The 15,000-nt window shown below is 47.4% G+C and overlaps 1 protein-coding gene across 3 annotated transcripts in view; it reads left to right on the plus strand.

Moving 5' to 3' along the window:
- The window catches only part of tgfbr2b (transforming growth factor beta receptor 2b), a 53,684-nt gene that overhangs the window by 25,464 nt on the left and 13,220 nt on the right, over positions 1-15,000 (plus strand). For all 3 annotated transcript variants that reach the window (XM_063198682.1, XM_063198681.1, XM_063198683.1), the window contains 4 exons: positions 4,633-4,979; positions 5,872-6,033; positions 6,529-6,834; positions 9,423-9,564. In XM_063198682.1, coding sequence (XP_063054752.1) covers positions 4,633-4,979; positions 5,872-6,033; positions 6,529-6,834; positions 9,423-9,564 — 957 coding nt within the window. The remainder of the gene's footprint in view (positions 1-4,632; positions 4,980-5,871; positions 6,034-6,528; positions 6,835-9,422; positions 9,565-15,000) is intronic.

Below are 15,000 nucleotides of genomic sequence, written 5' to 3' on the forward strand. Positions count from 1 at the left end.
GAGAGAGAGAGAGAGTGGGCTAGAGAGAGAGAGGAAAGAGAGTGAGAGGGCTAGAGAGAGAGAGAGAGAGAGCGACAGAGCGATAAAGAGGTGCAGAGAAGGAGGAGGAGAAGGAGAAGGAGTAGGGTTTTGTTTATGGCATGACCGTGTTCTGAAACACCGTTGTAACCATAACAAACAGCCAGCCCAGAGCCCCTCACGCACGCTCCCCTCCACCACCCCCCCCCCCCCCTCTTACCGCCCCCCTCCAGTATCACCCGCCCCCCTCTTACCGCCCCCTCTTACCAGTCAGTCCTGCTCTGGCACCCGGCCCACACAGCCTACCGCCCCCTCACAACAGGAGCACAGGGGCCCAAAGGGCGCTTATTAATAGACAGATATGGGAATCTCTGTTTTTTTTTAAATACAGCCTGGGACCTCGTTTTGGTAAACATACTAGAAAAGTTCTCATATGAAAAAGAGCTGAAAAAGAGCCTGTTTTATTGTTGTTGTGCTGCTCCGTAGGCCAGGCAGAAGACAGAAAACACATGTGCGTTGATACTCGGTCTTCTAGGAAGAAACTTTCAAGTTGTCCAAGTCACTGTAATGTGGTGAGAGTTGAAGTGAACGGCCGGACGGTGAAGCAGCACAGCTGTCCTGTCTGTCTGTGTCTGACTGTCTGGGAATTAAGAGTTTTTAATGTGCCATGCTAATCTGTTCGCTGGACACTCTATCTCTCTCACGCAGACACACAGACACAGTCACACGCATGCACACCACACACACGTACGCACGCATGTATTGCACACAACACACACGCACAGACACACATGCACATGCACATGCATACATGCATGAATGCACGCACACATGCACGCACGCATGAACGCAGGCATCCACACACACACACGCACACACAGTTAGGGCGGGCAGGCAGGCAGGAAGAAGCGCTCATCCCTCCAGAATCATGCTGCATGTGGATCAAAAAATGTCAGGACCTGAGGGACCTGGAGCAAGGCCTGGTGTACCCCCAGCTTTCTCATGAAATCGCGTCTGGGTTACGGCCGCTTTATGGGAAACCTGTCATTCTTTCCTCGGCATTCTCTTATTCGGAACACATTGCGAGTATTGAAGCAATTAGGGGGGAAATATTTATTTTCGAGCCGAAAACGGCTAGTCACTCAGGGAACGGCTAGTGAGATCACCTCACCACACCGCAAAGCACCGCACCACATAAGCGTATTAATCCTCCGCATTTGGCAAAGCCTCACTTTGGACGTTTATTTTTTTAAATTGAACGACCTCGGGATAGGGGAGAATTGTAGCGTGTGCTTTATGACACCGATTAGAAAGAATTTTAGGTGTGACCTATGAAGGCCCGGAGGAGTTTATTTGTTCGTTTGGTTGGCAGCGTCTGAGCCAGTGTTGCCAGATTGGGTGGTTACCTGCCCAATTGGGCTGCTTGGGATGCGGTATGTGGGTAAAAACGGGCAAAATTTCCCATTTGGCGTTTTTTTCTGCAGTTTTATGCCCATAGAGATCAATGCAATTTGTTGAAATTGGGCGGAAATTTTGCGCATTTTGACGTTTTTTGAGAACCTTTTGGGCAGGATTTGATCAGACACATCTGGCAACACTGGTCTGAGCAGCTCCGACAGCAGGGCCTTCTGAGGCCGTGCAGGCAGAACAGTACACGCGCCACAGTGTTTTCAAAGGCGCTGAGTCTTCACTTTAATCTTGTTGTCTCGATCTCAGGATCTATCTAAAGCTTTGCTCTGTTTGTGTATGCGTTTCTCTCTTTTGTGTTGTAGCCAGTCAAGGGGGGGGGGTTGGGTAGAGCATGTGTGTACATGTTTGAGTGTACTTTTCACGCTTTTTGAACTTGTGTTGGACTTTATCTGTGTGCGTAGTATGATTGAGTGTGCACACATTTTTGTGCGTGTGTTCATCATGTGTGCCTTCCTATGTGTGTGTGTGTGTGTGTGTGTGTGTGTGTGTGTGTGTGTGTGTGTGTGTGTGTGTGTGTGTGTGTGTGTGTGTGTGTGTGTGTGTGTGTGTGCACGTGTGTGTACATCATTTGCCTTTGTTTGCCTGCTTATGTGTGCCTGTGCGTGTGTGTGTGTGTGTGTGTGTGTGTGTGTGTGTGTGTGTGTGTGTGTGTGTGTGTGTGTGTGTGTGTGTGTGTGTGTGTGTGTGTGTCCGTTCATGTCTGCGTATGTGCGTACGTGCATGCGTGTCTTTACACGCGTGCCTGTGCATGCACATGCGAGCAAGGAAGTGAATATCTTTCAGCTTCGCCACCTAAACAACCCAAGCAAAGTCTGGGCATTGACTCCCGTGTCCGGCTCCGTAGCCAGTGCCCACAGCCCGGACAGTGTGTGGCTTGACTCAGGGCCTGCCATGCTGTGCCAAGGAGGACGATGGTGCCAGGGTAGCTTTCCTCCCCCTCCTAAGGTCAGGCGAGGTATATAGAGGATGCTTTCATCGTGCCCAGGGCTGAGCGCGAACCAAAAAAGCACCCGGGCACTTGTGGCTGAAACTGGCCGGCTCCTCCTCACACATACAAGCACAATCGTTTTCATTCTAAAATTTTTGTTTTCCCCTGGCTGCGCGATTCTGGCTGCGCACAATTCAACCTCTGATTGTTGGAAAGCGCTGTTGGTCAAAACATTAGCTCACATGGTTGGCTGCTGGTGTCTTGCCCCTCCTCACAACACCTTGTTTGTAAACAAAAAAACACCATGCTTGACTTAGTCCACTGTCTATATTGAAGATGGACCAATGGGTGCCACCATCTAAACTGTGGACCAGGGGTCCGTATCTCGAAAGCGTCTTTGCTAACGACGGTAGCAACGTCCTTCGTAAGAGCGACTCAACTCTCTCTCGACAGCGACGCTCACCACTAAATCCAAGGGAATGGTAAGACGGTCTTAAGACGGTCTTAAGACGGTTAGCAACGACAAGAATCGAGAAACGGACCCCAGTCCCTGAGAAAAACAAACCAACAAACAAACAAATAAACACGCAAACAAACAAACAAACAACAGCATCAGCTCCTGGGGTTGTCGGCCCCACTGGGAAAAGGTACCTGTGCGCCAGATTACCAGTCCAGTCCTGGTGGTGCTCTATTTTTCCATCTGGACTGCGCCAGGCTCACCACAACCGGAGACTTTAAACATGTCACTACTGGAAACAACTCGTGCAAATCATCACTAAGGTGTTCTTACAGTAGGACGTGTAGGCATAGAACCCTCGAGTTTTAGCACACAGGAAATTGAACATCCATGTATGTTCAGATGGCTATTTTATTAAGAATTCATAAGGTTGTGGGACACTCGCGCATAAAGAAACAACAGGCTCTTAGACACATTATTCCACACATTGCAATATACCGTACTGTACACCTAATATAAAGCTGGTCAGCATACCACCATACGGGCACAGGCTAAGCTTGACTATAGAGAAGGGGAGAGAGAAAGAGACCAAAAGAGTTAAAGAGAGAGAGAGAGAGAGAGAGAGAGAGAGAGAGAGAGAGAGAGAGAGAGAGAGAGAAATGACAAAGAGAGAGAGAGCGAGGGAGAACGTAAGCGAGGGAGAGAGAGAAACAGAAAAGGAGAAATGATGGAGAGAAAGAGAAAGAAAGAGAGAGTGGCTTGTTCCAGTACTGAGCTGTGTATTGGCATCTCTGGAGAGGGAGACCTCGAGTCCCCTTTGCCCTGCTGTGCACCCACCCCCTGCCTCGTGCGGCCTTAAATCCCCAGCATTCCGCTGCCCCACCGCTAATTATTGCCCATTGGCTGCCGGTTGCCCCACCGCTAATTATTGCCCCTTTCCCGACTGTTGCTGAGGTTGATAATAGGCTGGTGGGGGAAGTGGGCATCAGTGCTAATAGATGTTGTGTTTACGTGAGCTGAGTACAAATATCAGGTGTCAACTTCAGTCGAGCAGTTACGCAATCCAATTGCCGCCTGAAATTAGCCCCATCACAGAGATGCTTTGTGCTGTGTGAAGTATTAATAGCCTTGTTCAATGACTCCTGATGTTGCCTCCCGGGGCCGCCGATACTTCAACACTACTTTGCTTATGCATATTTAAAACTCAACTTCAAAGATATTAATGAATGAAACACTGTGAACAAAAATGGCTAAAGGAAATCGCTTGACATCACTTTTGTTGATTTACTAACCATGCCGCACGCCTTTATCCCTGCTCATTTATATGTATGTTTTATATGTATCATTTATATTTTATAGCCAGAGTTATGCAACCACTTGCAATGGTTATACATAACTGCATTCAATCTGTAAATACTGCTTTGTGTCATATTACGGTACACTTTTGCCTCATGTTCTTCTGTTTAGATGCTTAACTGCATTTTGTTGCCCTGTGGAATGACAATGAATTTGAATGTAATATAATGTATTGTAATATAATATAATATAATATAATATAATATAATATAATATAATATAATATAATATAATATAATATAATATAATATAATATAATATAATTTAATACTCTATATTCTTCTCTGTAATATGTACAGTATTTATACTTGCGAAATGCATGTGAAATGTAATTTAATGTAATGACAATGCATGTAATGTAATGTAACGTAATCTAATGTAATCTCCTCTAATCTAATTCCAGTCCCGGGTCCAACGGTGGAGTCTCCGGTCGCCGCGGTGATCCTGCTGAGCCTGCTGCCGCTGCTGGTTCTGGCGGTGCTGGTGGTGGCGTCCTTCTACTGGTACCGCACCATGCACCGGCGCCGCCGCAGCCAGAGCGAGTGGGAGGCCAAGCGCAAGCCGGGCATGAAGCGCAAGAAGGGCCCGGGCCTGGACTGCAGCGACGCCTGCGCCATCATGATGGAGGACGACCGCTCGGACAGCGACAGCAGCTCCACGCACGCCAACAGCCTCAACCACAACACCGAGCCGCTGCCCATCGAGCTGGACCAGCTGGTGGGCAAGGGGCGCTTCGCAGAGGTCTACAAGGTGTGTATGTGTGTGTGTGTATGTGTGTGTCTGTGTGTGTGTGTGGGAGGGAGCGCGTGTGTGTATGTGTGCTGCCTTGTGCCTGAGCTGGATGAAAGAAGAGAAGGACAGCACTCTTCAGGGTTTTTTTTCTTTGTTTCTTTGCCTATTGGGTGAATGAACAAAGAAAAGTATGGAGGAGTGAGTGCTGTCCTCTTCTTTCATTCATCTATGTTTTCTGTGAGATTCAGCACCCAGTTAAAAACTGTGAAAATCACAAGGCGATAGTGTGAGCGCATCTCCTCCATGTTTCATGTGCCTGAGCTGGCCCAGACCAAGGGAAGACTGTAAGGCAGGGGTCCCCAACCTTTCTAGGTCTGAGGGCTACCACGGGCTTCCAGCGGGCTACTGAGGGCTACCCGAGGGCTACTTTTGTTCAAAATCCTCTACTGATGTCTTGGCATCATTATCAAATCACACTATTATTAAATGATAATTTGCTTATAGGTTATAAAGAATAAATAATCTCATATTTAAACGAAGAAAAGCATTAACTGTGACTTAAATCTGGTAGTCGTCACTGTTTATTAACATCCTTGGTGGGCACCTCAGAAGCTCCTGGAGGGCTACCTGGCGCCCGCGGGCACCACGTTGGTGACGCCTGCTGTAAGGCATGTTGTGTGTTGAGAGTGCTAATGTACTTCAAATCATACAAAAAACACTAACCCCATTGCACTTCTTGTCCTGTAGTATATTTCCTGTACACCTTGTATCTGCAACCATGGTATGCATTTCTTTATGCCCTGGTTGATTGTCTGACAAATGAAATGCAATGTAATGTAGAGTAGAGTACTTTTATTCATCCCAGGGGAAAGTAAGGGACTAATCATTATTTAAATTAATGTGATGTTAGGCCAAGCTGAAGCAGACCCAATCGGAGCAGTTCGAGACGGTGGCTGTGAAGATCTTCCCTGAAGAGGAGTACGCCTCCTGGAAGAATGAGAAGGACATCTTCTCAGACATCGACCTCAAGCACGAGAACGTACTGCACTTCCTGACGGCTGAGGAACGCAAGGTGCGTTAATTGTGTGTGTGTGTGTGTCGGTGTGTGTGTGTGTGTGTGTGTGTGTGTGTGTGTGTGTGTGTGTGTGTGTGTGTGTGTGTGTTTGTGTGTGTGTGTGTGTGTGTGTGTGTGTGTGTGTGTGTGTGTGTGTGTGTGTGTGTGTGTGTGTGTGTGTGTGTGTTTCTGTGTGTGTGTGTGTGTGTGTGTGTGTGGGTGTGGGTCTCGGTGTCGGTGTCGGTGTCGGTGTGTCGGTGAGCACTTTCGAACGTGAACCCAGGACAATTGGCACCTACCTTTCATTTCATTTCATGTATTTCTTCAGGACATTGCACATTAATGAACATATACATACATGCACATATATGTAAATGTGCCAGATTGTAGCCCAAAGGCTAATTTCCATCTTTGGGGGTTAAATAACTGTAAGTCTCTCTGGATAAATGTGTCAGCTACTATGTGTAATGTAATGTATTATGTAATGTAATATACTGATGGATTTGATTGAAGGTGGAGAAGCAGTACTGGCTGATCACGGCGTTCCACCCACGCGGCAACCTGCAGGACTACCTGACGCGCCACGTCATCAGCTGGGAGGACCTGCGCGTGCTGGGCGGCTCGCTGGCGCACGGCGTGGCACACCTGCACAGCGACCAAAGCATCTGCGGGCGGCCCAAGGTGCCCATCATCCACCGCGACCTCAAGAGCTCCAACATCCTGGTCAAGAATGACCTCACCTGCTGCCTCTGCGACTTTGGCCTGGGGCTCAGGCTGGACAACTCGTTGTCTGTGGATGATCTGGCCAACAGTGGGCAGGTAAAGACAAGTTAGAACCTGACATACACACTTTCACAAACTTTAAACTGAGCACACTGTTTTTGATGTCATTATAGCTAGCATGAACAAAAGAAATGTTTTTGACTATCTTCTTTCCATACAAAATTATCAGGAATGGTGTGAATCACATGTAAAAATGTACTTGTGAATTTAGTCAGTAAGAGATCCAGATGCAGGCCTTCTTTCTTTGCCAAAAGCCAGCCTTCAGGGACATTGTTTCTATCTGAAAATGTGACAAGAAGGATTGTTTTTTTTTTTCTCTTCATTTGAAATAATTCCGAATTAGAACCATAGGGACCACGGATGCAACCAGGGACCACAGATGCAAATTAGCTTTGTAGCCAACTCTGGTACAGGAACTGTCCTGTACATGGCGCCTATCAAATAAAACAATAGACCAGTGGTTCCCAAACTTTTTTCCTTGCGTACCCCCTTTTACATTTCAATGTGGCTGGTGCACCCCTTACGTAAGCAAATGTTGCACAGCCGCACATTTTGGGCAATCCTCATTTCCAATAGACCTGAAATTTTTTTGCCATTATTACAATGGAACTTGTTGCATGACAAGTTATAAATTACACTTCAGGTGGATATTTCCAGCATACAATTCACCAAACAATTAAAAAAGTGTAATGTTCATTAATTCAGCTCGCGCACCCCCTTGTGGCAGGCCGCGCACCCCCAGGGGTGCACGCATCCCAGTTTGGGAAACCCTGCAATAGACTAAACTAAACTAAACTAAGAGATGGTGTAGCTGTGCTTCCCAATTTCTTCAGGCGTCTAAGGGCATGTCATGAGAGCATACGGAATGGTGTGAATTCAGTGACATCACACGTAAATACTTGCGAATTAAGTCAGTAATAGAATGTATAGAGCTCCAGTTGCAGGCCTACTGTCTGTGTCAAAGCCAGCCTACATTATTCAGCCAACGGTATTCAGTACAGTACAGCAGGGGCGTAGCAGCAAAATGTTGGGCCCCATGTACAATCAGCTCCAATGGACCCCTCCCAGGCCAGCCATATATCCACATAAATCAGACACTGTGTGGGCCCCCTATATACGTACACGTGGCCCTAATGACTCAGTCACACTTAACCCCTCTGTACAACACCCCTGCATTACAGTACAGCATTCAGTCTACTGTATTTGTGCTGTTTAGCCTAGCCACCTTCTTCCCTGGCCTGGGTCACAGTGAAGAGGCTCCTCTGGTGACCGCCCTGCAGCTGCCCTGACCAGCACTTGAACTCACTGCTGTTACCAGTCAGCAGACTCACAACAACCTTTCATCTGCTTTGTCACTGACCAATAAAACCAGTCAACAGCTTACAAGTCGTCTGCTTGTCTAGTGCCCGTTGTAACATTTGCTACAGGCTACAGTATGTGAATCGCAATAATGCAAACAAGGTGGAAGGTTTTGCTCTTTAGACTACAGAGAATTGGTTGAACTGTAGACCTTTGCTTTACCCCCATAACTTCAAGCCTAGCAAAAAGGGTCACTTACATTTTACTGTCTTGTATTTTGTTTCACTGCACCATTTGTAAGGAATTCTGCATAGCTCACTCACAAATCCTCCCAAGCGTGTTACTGAGACAAAGCAGAACCGGTCGGTCGTTGACAGTGTAACCCTTTTTGCAGCTCCTAGACCAGTGGTTCTCAACCTTTTTTGAACAAATGCCCCCTTGGCCTCATCACAAGCCTGTCAACACCCCCTTGACCTCATCATAAACCTGACAACGCCCCCTTAGTATTAAAACATTAAATGGACTAATGCCCCCCAATGGCAACTAAGCAACGCCCCCCCCTTTCAACTGTATCCTTCTCAACGCGCCCCCCCCCCGAGCTCCCCAACGCCCCCTGGGGGGCTCTACCGCCCCAGTTGAGAAACATTATCCTAGACAGTACCTTGGGGGAAATTCCCCTCTTTCGATGAGTCTGTGTTCGCGTGACCTTTGTGGGTTTTTTAGTCTTTTTTTGCGAGTGCACTTGATGATTCAGTGGCTGAACATGCATGCGTGGAAGGTGATGCGTCATCGGTACTAAAACAATAAGGCACCTTATGTTTGGCAGAGGAACTTGCAGTGATTAGAGAAGAAGGAAAACAAAGCCTAAGTTTGTTCTGGTGTGGTACCATACAGCACTTTCCCATTTGTCTTGGGCCTTCAGAACAAGTGCAAAGCTAATTTGCGGCTAATTTCTTGAGCGTGTGTTTTTTTGCACAGATGAAAGTGTTTTGTGGGACGTTTGTGAAATTATGGAGCTTTCAGTTCTCATGATTCAGTATGAGATTATGAGCTGGCTGCGTGAGCTTTATGTCTGCAAGCAATTCAGTTGCTGCTTTCAAGTCTGTTTTGACTTGATGCAAACACATGGGGTCAGAAAGCCTCATTTCCCAACAATGAAATTAGTTGCCAAAATAGGGCGTTTCATAGTGTACTGCATGCATGATGATTTTGGCATATCTCAAAATCTGCCAATACTGTGTTTTTAAAAATCAAATCAGTGATTTCGGTTTACCTTTATATTCCAACCATGATGGGGTTTTTTTGCTTTGTGCTTTCCATGTTAGGTGGGCACAGCCAGGTATATGGCTCCAGAGGTGCTGGAGTCCAGGATAAACCTGGAGAACATCGAGTCCTTCAAACAGGCAGACATCTACTCCATGGCCCTGGTGCTGTGGGAGATAACTTCGAGATGTAACGCCATCGGAGGTGAGTCCAGCGTAAGACAATGACCAGCAGTGTGTTCCTTGTCAGTGCCATTGCTAACTAAGTCAGCAACTTGGTTGCAATATAATTTTCTATTGGTAACCTACTAAGATGCTAACTGGTTAGTAACGATGCAACAAAAGGGGGTCCATGTAGGTAGGTGTCTATTATTGTGGCCTTTGCCATGGCTGCAAATCCCTAACTTGCCATGGGTGCAGATCCCAGACTTCAGACATCAACTGGCATCTGATCTTCAGACATCTGATTTGCACACCTGCCTTTGCTGGCTATGGTGGTATATCAAGCTAAACCCACCTGTTTGTCACCAGCTGAAGTAAATTCTGAAGTTAGACCCACATCTAAATTCAGATCAAACTCAGATCGAGGCTGGAGTGATTGTTACCAGCCTACAGATCAAGGTTGTAGTGTTTGTTACCAGCCTTGCAGATGGAGGCTGTGGTGTGTTAGCTGGAAATAAACACCAGAGCCGATCAGAACAAGCCGCAGAGAAGACACTGTTCTAATAGAGGATGAAACAGACGTGTAATGAAACATTTTCCTCTCTCCAAAATAGCTGCCTGTCTGACCATATCAGCCCTGCGTAAAAAAGCCCCAGCGTCTGACTCAATGTATTGCCTTCCTTCTATTCTGTGTCCTCATTCAACTTCTGCAGCTACGGCTACATGTATGGTGAGGGCTGGGCTGGGACAGAAATAGGGCCCGGGCACTTTTGACTTAAAGGGGCCCCTCATAAATAGTGGCGCACAACTGACTAACAGGTGACTAACAAAAAATTGTACCAACAAAAAATACGCCCTGAATGAGGACATAAGGGCCAAAACGCGTAGGCATTGCAGCCAAATAAAAAAGTAGAAAAATTGCAACCTTGAGTGCCTCAGCATTTGTCTTTGGACAGCATTTGGACCAAGTTTGAGAGCCCTTACACTGAAGAGCACCAAGGAAAAAGGTGAAGACCCAGAAGCACTCCAATTACCTGCTTGTGTTAAATAAGAAAAAAAATTTTTTTTTTTTACATTTCTGAAAATTGGGGGCCCCCAAGGGTGCAGGGCTCACCAGGAAATGCCCACCATGCCAGATGGCCAGTCCAGCCCTGTGTATGGTGGTGGTGGTGGGTGAGTGGGTGGGTGTGTGGTTGAGTTTGTCCTGCGAGAGAGAGACCCCTGTGCTGTGCACAGCAGACCGGACAGCCCATCTGCCGCAAATAGTTTTGTGGGGTGGACTTTCCAGCGCAACGAGCGCAGCACATTGTGTCCGAGCGAGGCCTGCCGCCGTTGCCTTTTGTGCATTGTTCCAGAGCACTTGGTTCGCGTTGAGCCGAGCCATGATCTATGATCTGGCTCTTGCCTTTTCCTGTTTTTCCCCCTAGTTTCTTTTTTTTTTGTTTTTTTTTTTTTGTTTCTTGTTTTTTTGAGCCACACCGGGATGGTACCCCAGTGCCTTGGTCTGCCACAGGAATGCCAGGAATGAGCGAAATGTGAAATGGACCATCACAACCATTTCCCTTCTTTGGTCAGGTGTTGAATATAGATACTGTCCGCCGGGCTGGCTCTGGGCCTGCTATGGGGCCCTCTAGTGTGTGTGTGTGTGTGTGTGTGTGTGTGTGTGTGTGTGTGTGTGTGTGTGTGTGTGTGTGTGTGTGTGTGTGCGTGTGCGTGGGTGTGTGTGTGTGTGCGTGCGTGCGTGTGTGTGTGTTTCTGTGCGTATATTTCAAGTATGCACTTTAAGTCTGTGAATGCAGGTGAATGTCCTTGTATGTGTGTCTGTGTATGTATCTGTGTGCATTGTTTCAATGTGTTTGTAGTCATTTTGTCCTCCACAGTGAATAGTGTACTCCTGCTGGTGCAGAGTGAGCAGACACAGTATAGCACCAGGCCTGAACAGCAGCACAGCACAGCGCAGCGCAGCGGGACTCATATCAGAGATAGTGCAAATGCTATGTAGCCGCCCACTCTCTTCTCTCTTTCTCTCTCTTCTCTCTTTCTCTCTCCCTCTCTCTCTCTCTCTCTCTCTCTCTCTCTCTCTCTCTCTCTCTCTGTCTCGCTCGCTCTCTCTTCCACTCTGTCTTGTCTCTCTCTTTCCCTCTCCCTCCCCCCCTCTCTCTCACTTTCATTCTTTCTCTCTCTCTCTCGTCCCAACCCCAGTCGATCTTCTTGTGCGCTGTCCCTGTCTTTGTCTTTGTCTTTGTCTTTGTCTTTGTCTTTGTCTCTGTCTCTCTCTCTCTGTCTGTCTCTCTCTCTCTCTCTCTCTCTCTCTCTCTCTCTCTCTCTCTCTCTCTCTCTCTCTCTGTGATTAGCACTAAGTGTGGGTGAGTGGTAATCTTGCTGCTACTGAAGAGGATTTGGCCCAGGACAATGTTGATCATTTATTTGTCTGTCAAACTTGCTTTTAGGTATGTAAGCGTGTAGGTGTGTGTGCGTGTGCGTGTGTGTGTGTGTGTGTGTGTGTGTGTGTGTGTGTGTGTGTGTGTGTGTGTGTGTGTGTGTGTGTGTGTGTGTGTGTGTGTGTGTGTGTGTGCGCGCGTGTGTGCATACGTGCATGTGTGTGCGTGCAAGGGTACAAGTATGTGCATGTCAAAAGAGAAAGAATATGTGGGACATTTGTAAGCCTTAATGTCCGTATCCTTGCGTGGGCAGGTGTATCGTTACAATGTTTGTTACTTACGAGCGGGAGTGGGCGAGTGAGAGCGGGCGAAAGTGAACGAGGGAGTGAGTGAGAGTGCTCTGGGCTTGTGGGAATGTTGGGAGGACATGCTGGGGCTGTTCCTAAAGCCTCTGGCTCAACCACAGCCTCTGTCTGTGTGTTGTAATTTTGTCCTACGTTACGAGCTGTCTTACAAAGCCATTAAAACTACATTGCATTCAGCAGACACGTTTAAAAACATATATTTTTAGGGCTTTTTGCCTTTATTGTTGATGGGACAGTGGAGAGAGAGAGACAGGGAATTGAACCCGGGTCATTGACGTAGTAACGTAGTATCAGAGATTCTTTAAGTATAGAGATATGCCAACATAATAGGTTTCTATGGGCACCTAACGCGACCAGGTTCCGGTCTGTCTAAAGGGCCGTGTCATAATGCTCCTACAATGAATAGAATAGTCCTTAGGTCTGCCTAGGTCTGCCTAAGGGGGGTCATCATAGAACCAGGAAACAATGGGCCAATGGAACCTCTCTCTCTCTACTCTCTCTGACGTAGTAGACGAGTGCCCTACCGTTAGGCCATGGCAGGGCCCATTTAGCAGACGCTTTTGATCAAAGGGAATTTCAAGGAGGACATTTAAAGGAAGTACAGAGTGTGGGGTCAGTACAGAGCACAGCAGTATGCAAGTAATATAGAACAGATAGAGAGCACAAAGTAGCGGAGGGCCTATGAAGTTTAGTGCAGGTTAGTACCCACGATTAGAGGTGAGTACTGTCTAGTTAGTTATGTTATGCAGGGGAGCTCTCTAGGAAGAGATGAGTCTTCACTAGCTTCTTGAAGGTTGAGCGGGATGAACTCAACTACAATATTATGAGGGATGAGCTACAGTACTAGAGTAATGGCCCCAGGGGTAAGGGTTAGGGTTTTTGGCTTTGAGTCTGGGCTACAATGACCCCTTATTAGGGATGTAAATAAAATCGAAATGTATCGATGTATCGGAAGTATCGGCAGGTGATTTAATCGAATCGCATCGTATCATGGGGCATTCTTAAGAATCGAAAAGAATCGAATCGCTGGCCCCTGTGCAATGCCCTAGCTCCATAACGCAATAGTAGTAGAAAAGTAATTGGAAAAAATTGAATCGCATCGTATCGTGGGGAATTCTTAAGTATCGTAAAAAAGTCGAATCCCTGATTTAAGAAATCGATACCGTATCGTATCGTCATGAAGGCTGTGATTTACACCCCTACCCCTTATGTGTCTCCAGTCTATGCACATACCATGTATCTTCTATCAGGCTGCCGGGGGGTGAATCGGGCTAGCCTGATTATCATTGACTTTCAAATCTCTTCGAGATTTGGTCTGACCAAGAGCATAACAATTGACATTTCCCCAGCAGCATGGTTGACCGGCCTCCCTTGGCTACTGGTTGTTTGCTTCCCGACTAAGTGGGAAGAGTTCCCAATTTTTCCTGAACTCAGAAACGATATTTGTATTGCTCCTGGCCTGACTAGAAGCAATGCTGAAGGTGTTGCGTCACTAGGAGGGTGCGGCCTGGCTAAGTCTGGGCTACAATAACCCCTTATGTGTCTCGAGTCCATGTACATACGGTACGATGTGACTTCCATCAGGCTGCCGGGGTGAATAGAGCTGCCCCTCGCCAGGAGCAGTCATGGTGCAATAAAGAAATCATGGTACAAAATCAGTAGCTCCTACTTCTCAGGGTTCTAAATTAACTTCTTTCATCACCAGCCAAAAAGGCTTCTAGATGTTAAATATATTAGCTAAACACTCACTCAGTGATGTGTCAAAGTTTGTGTCTTGTAAGTTTGTATTTTCTACCTAACCGAGCCAAACTGAAATTTCACCAGCATTTGGCCAGTCGGCTGGTGGTGTTCATTTGAGCCCTGCGTCCCACTGTATGTCAACTACTGATTTTGTACAGCACAGTTGTATCAAAGAAAGTGGATGTAACCAAGAAGCGTCATTTTGTTTCCTTTCCGGTATCCACTTTATGTCGGGTGAACGCCCCTTTAGGAGACCTTCGGTTAGGAGACCTTCGGAGTCCTGAGGTTGAGAATCAATGAAGTCCCCTTAGCGCTGTAGATGGCGGTAGCCCACGTCTTGCGCAAACACCTCAAAAAGAGAAGAAGAAGTAGGGGACAACGCCCCCTTAGGAGACCCAACTTGGGTATTTCGCCAACATACAGCAGGAAGTCTTGGCAGAACACTGGCCCGGTCCAGACCCAGCCCCACGCTGAAATTTCACCAGCTATTTGGCCCTTTGGCTGGTGTTAGTTTGCGTCCTACTGTATGTGAACCGCCGATTTTGTACAGTTGTATATTTCGCCAATGTGCAGCAGAATGTCTTGACAGAAAAGTGGCCGGGACCTGCCCCAGCCCGGTTCAGCCCCAGTCCAGGCAGCCCGGCTCAGCCCAGCCCGGGCCGGCCCACCCCTCCCCTCCCCGACAAAAAAAACCCTGCGTCCCACTGTATGTCAACCACCGATTTTGTACAGTTGTATATTTCGCCGATGTGCTGTACAGCAGGACATCTTGGCAGAACACTGGCCTGGTCCAGTCCCAGCCGCGGTCTAGGCGGCCCGGCCCGCGCCGGCCCGGCCCGGACCGCCCCTCCCCGACAAAAAAACCTGTGTGAAAGTATGCAGCGCCTGCGGAGCTCGCGGTCTGAGAGCAACATATGGGAAAGCTCTTGGAAGGAAATAACTGTACAAGACACTTTGACTCCCTCGGTGTCTGTGACCTACATTGAGGCAGTC

The sequence above is a fragment of the Engraulis encrasicolus genome, chromosome 5, assembly GCF_034702125.1.
Source record: "Engraulis encrasicolus isolate BLACKSEA-1 chromosome 5, IST_EnEncr_1.0, whole genome shotgun sequence".
NCBI lineage: Eukaryota > Metazoa > Chordata > Actinopteri > Clupeiformes > Engraulidae > Engraulis > Engraulis encrasicolus.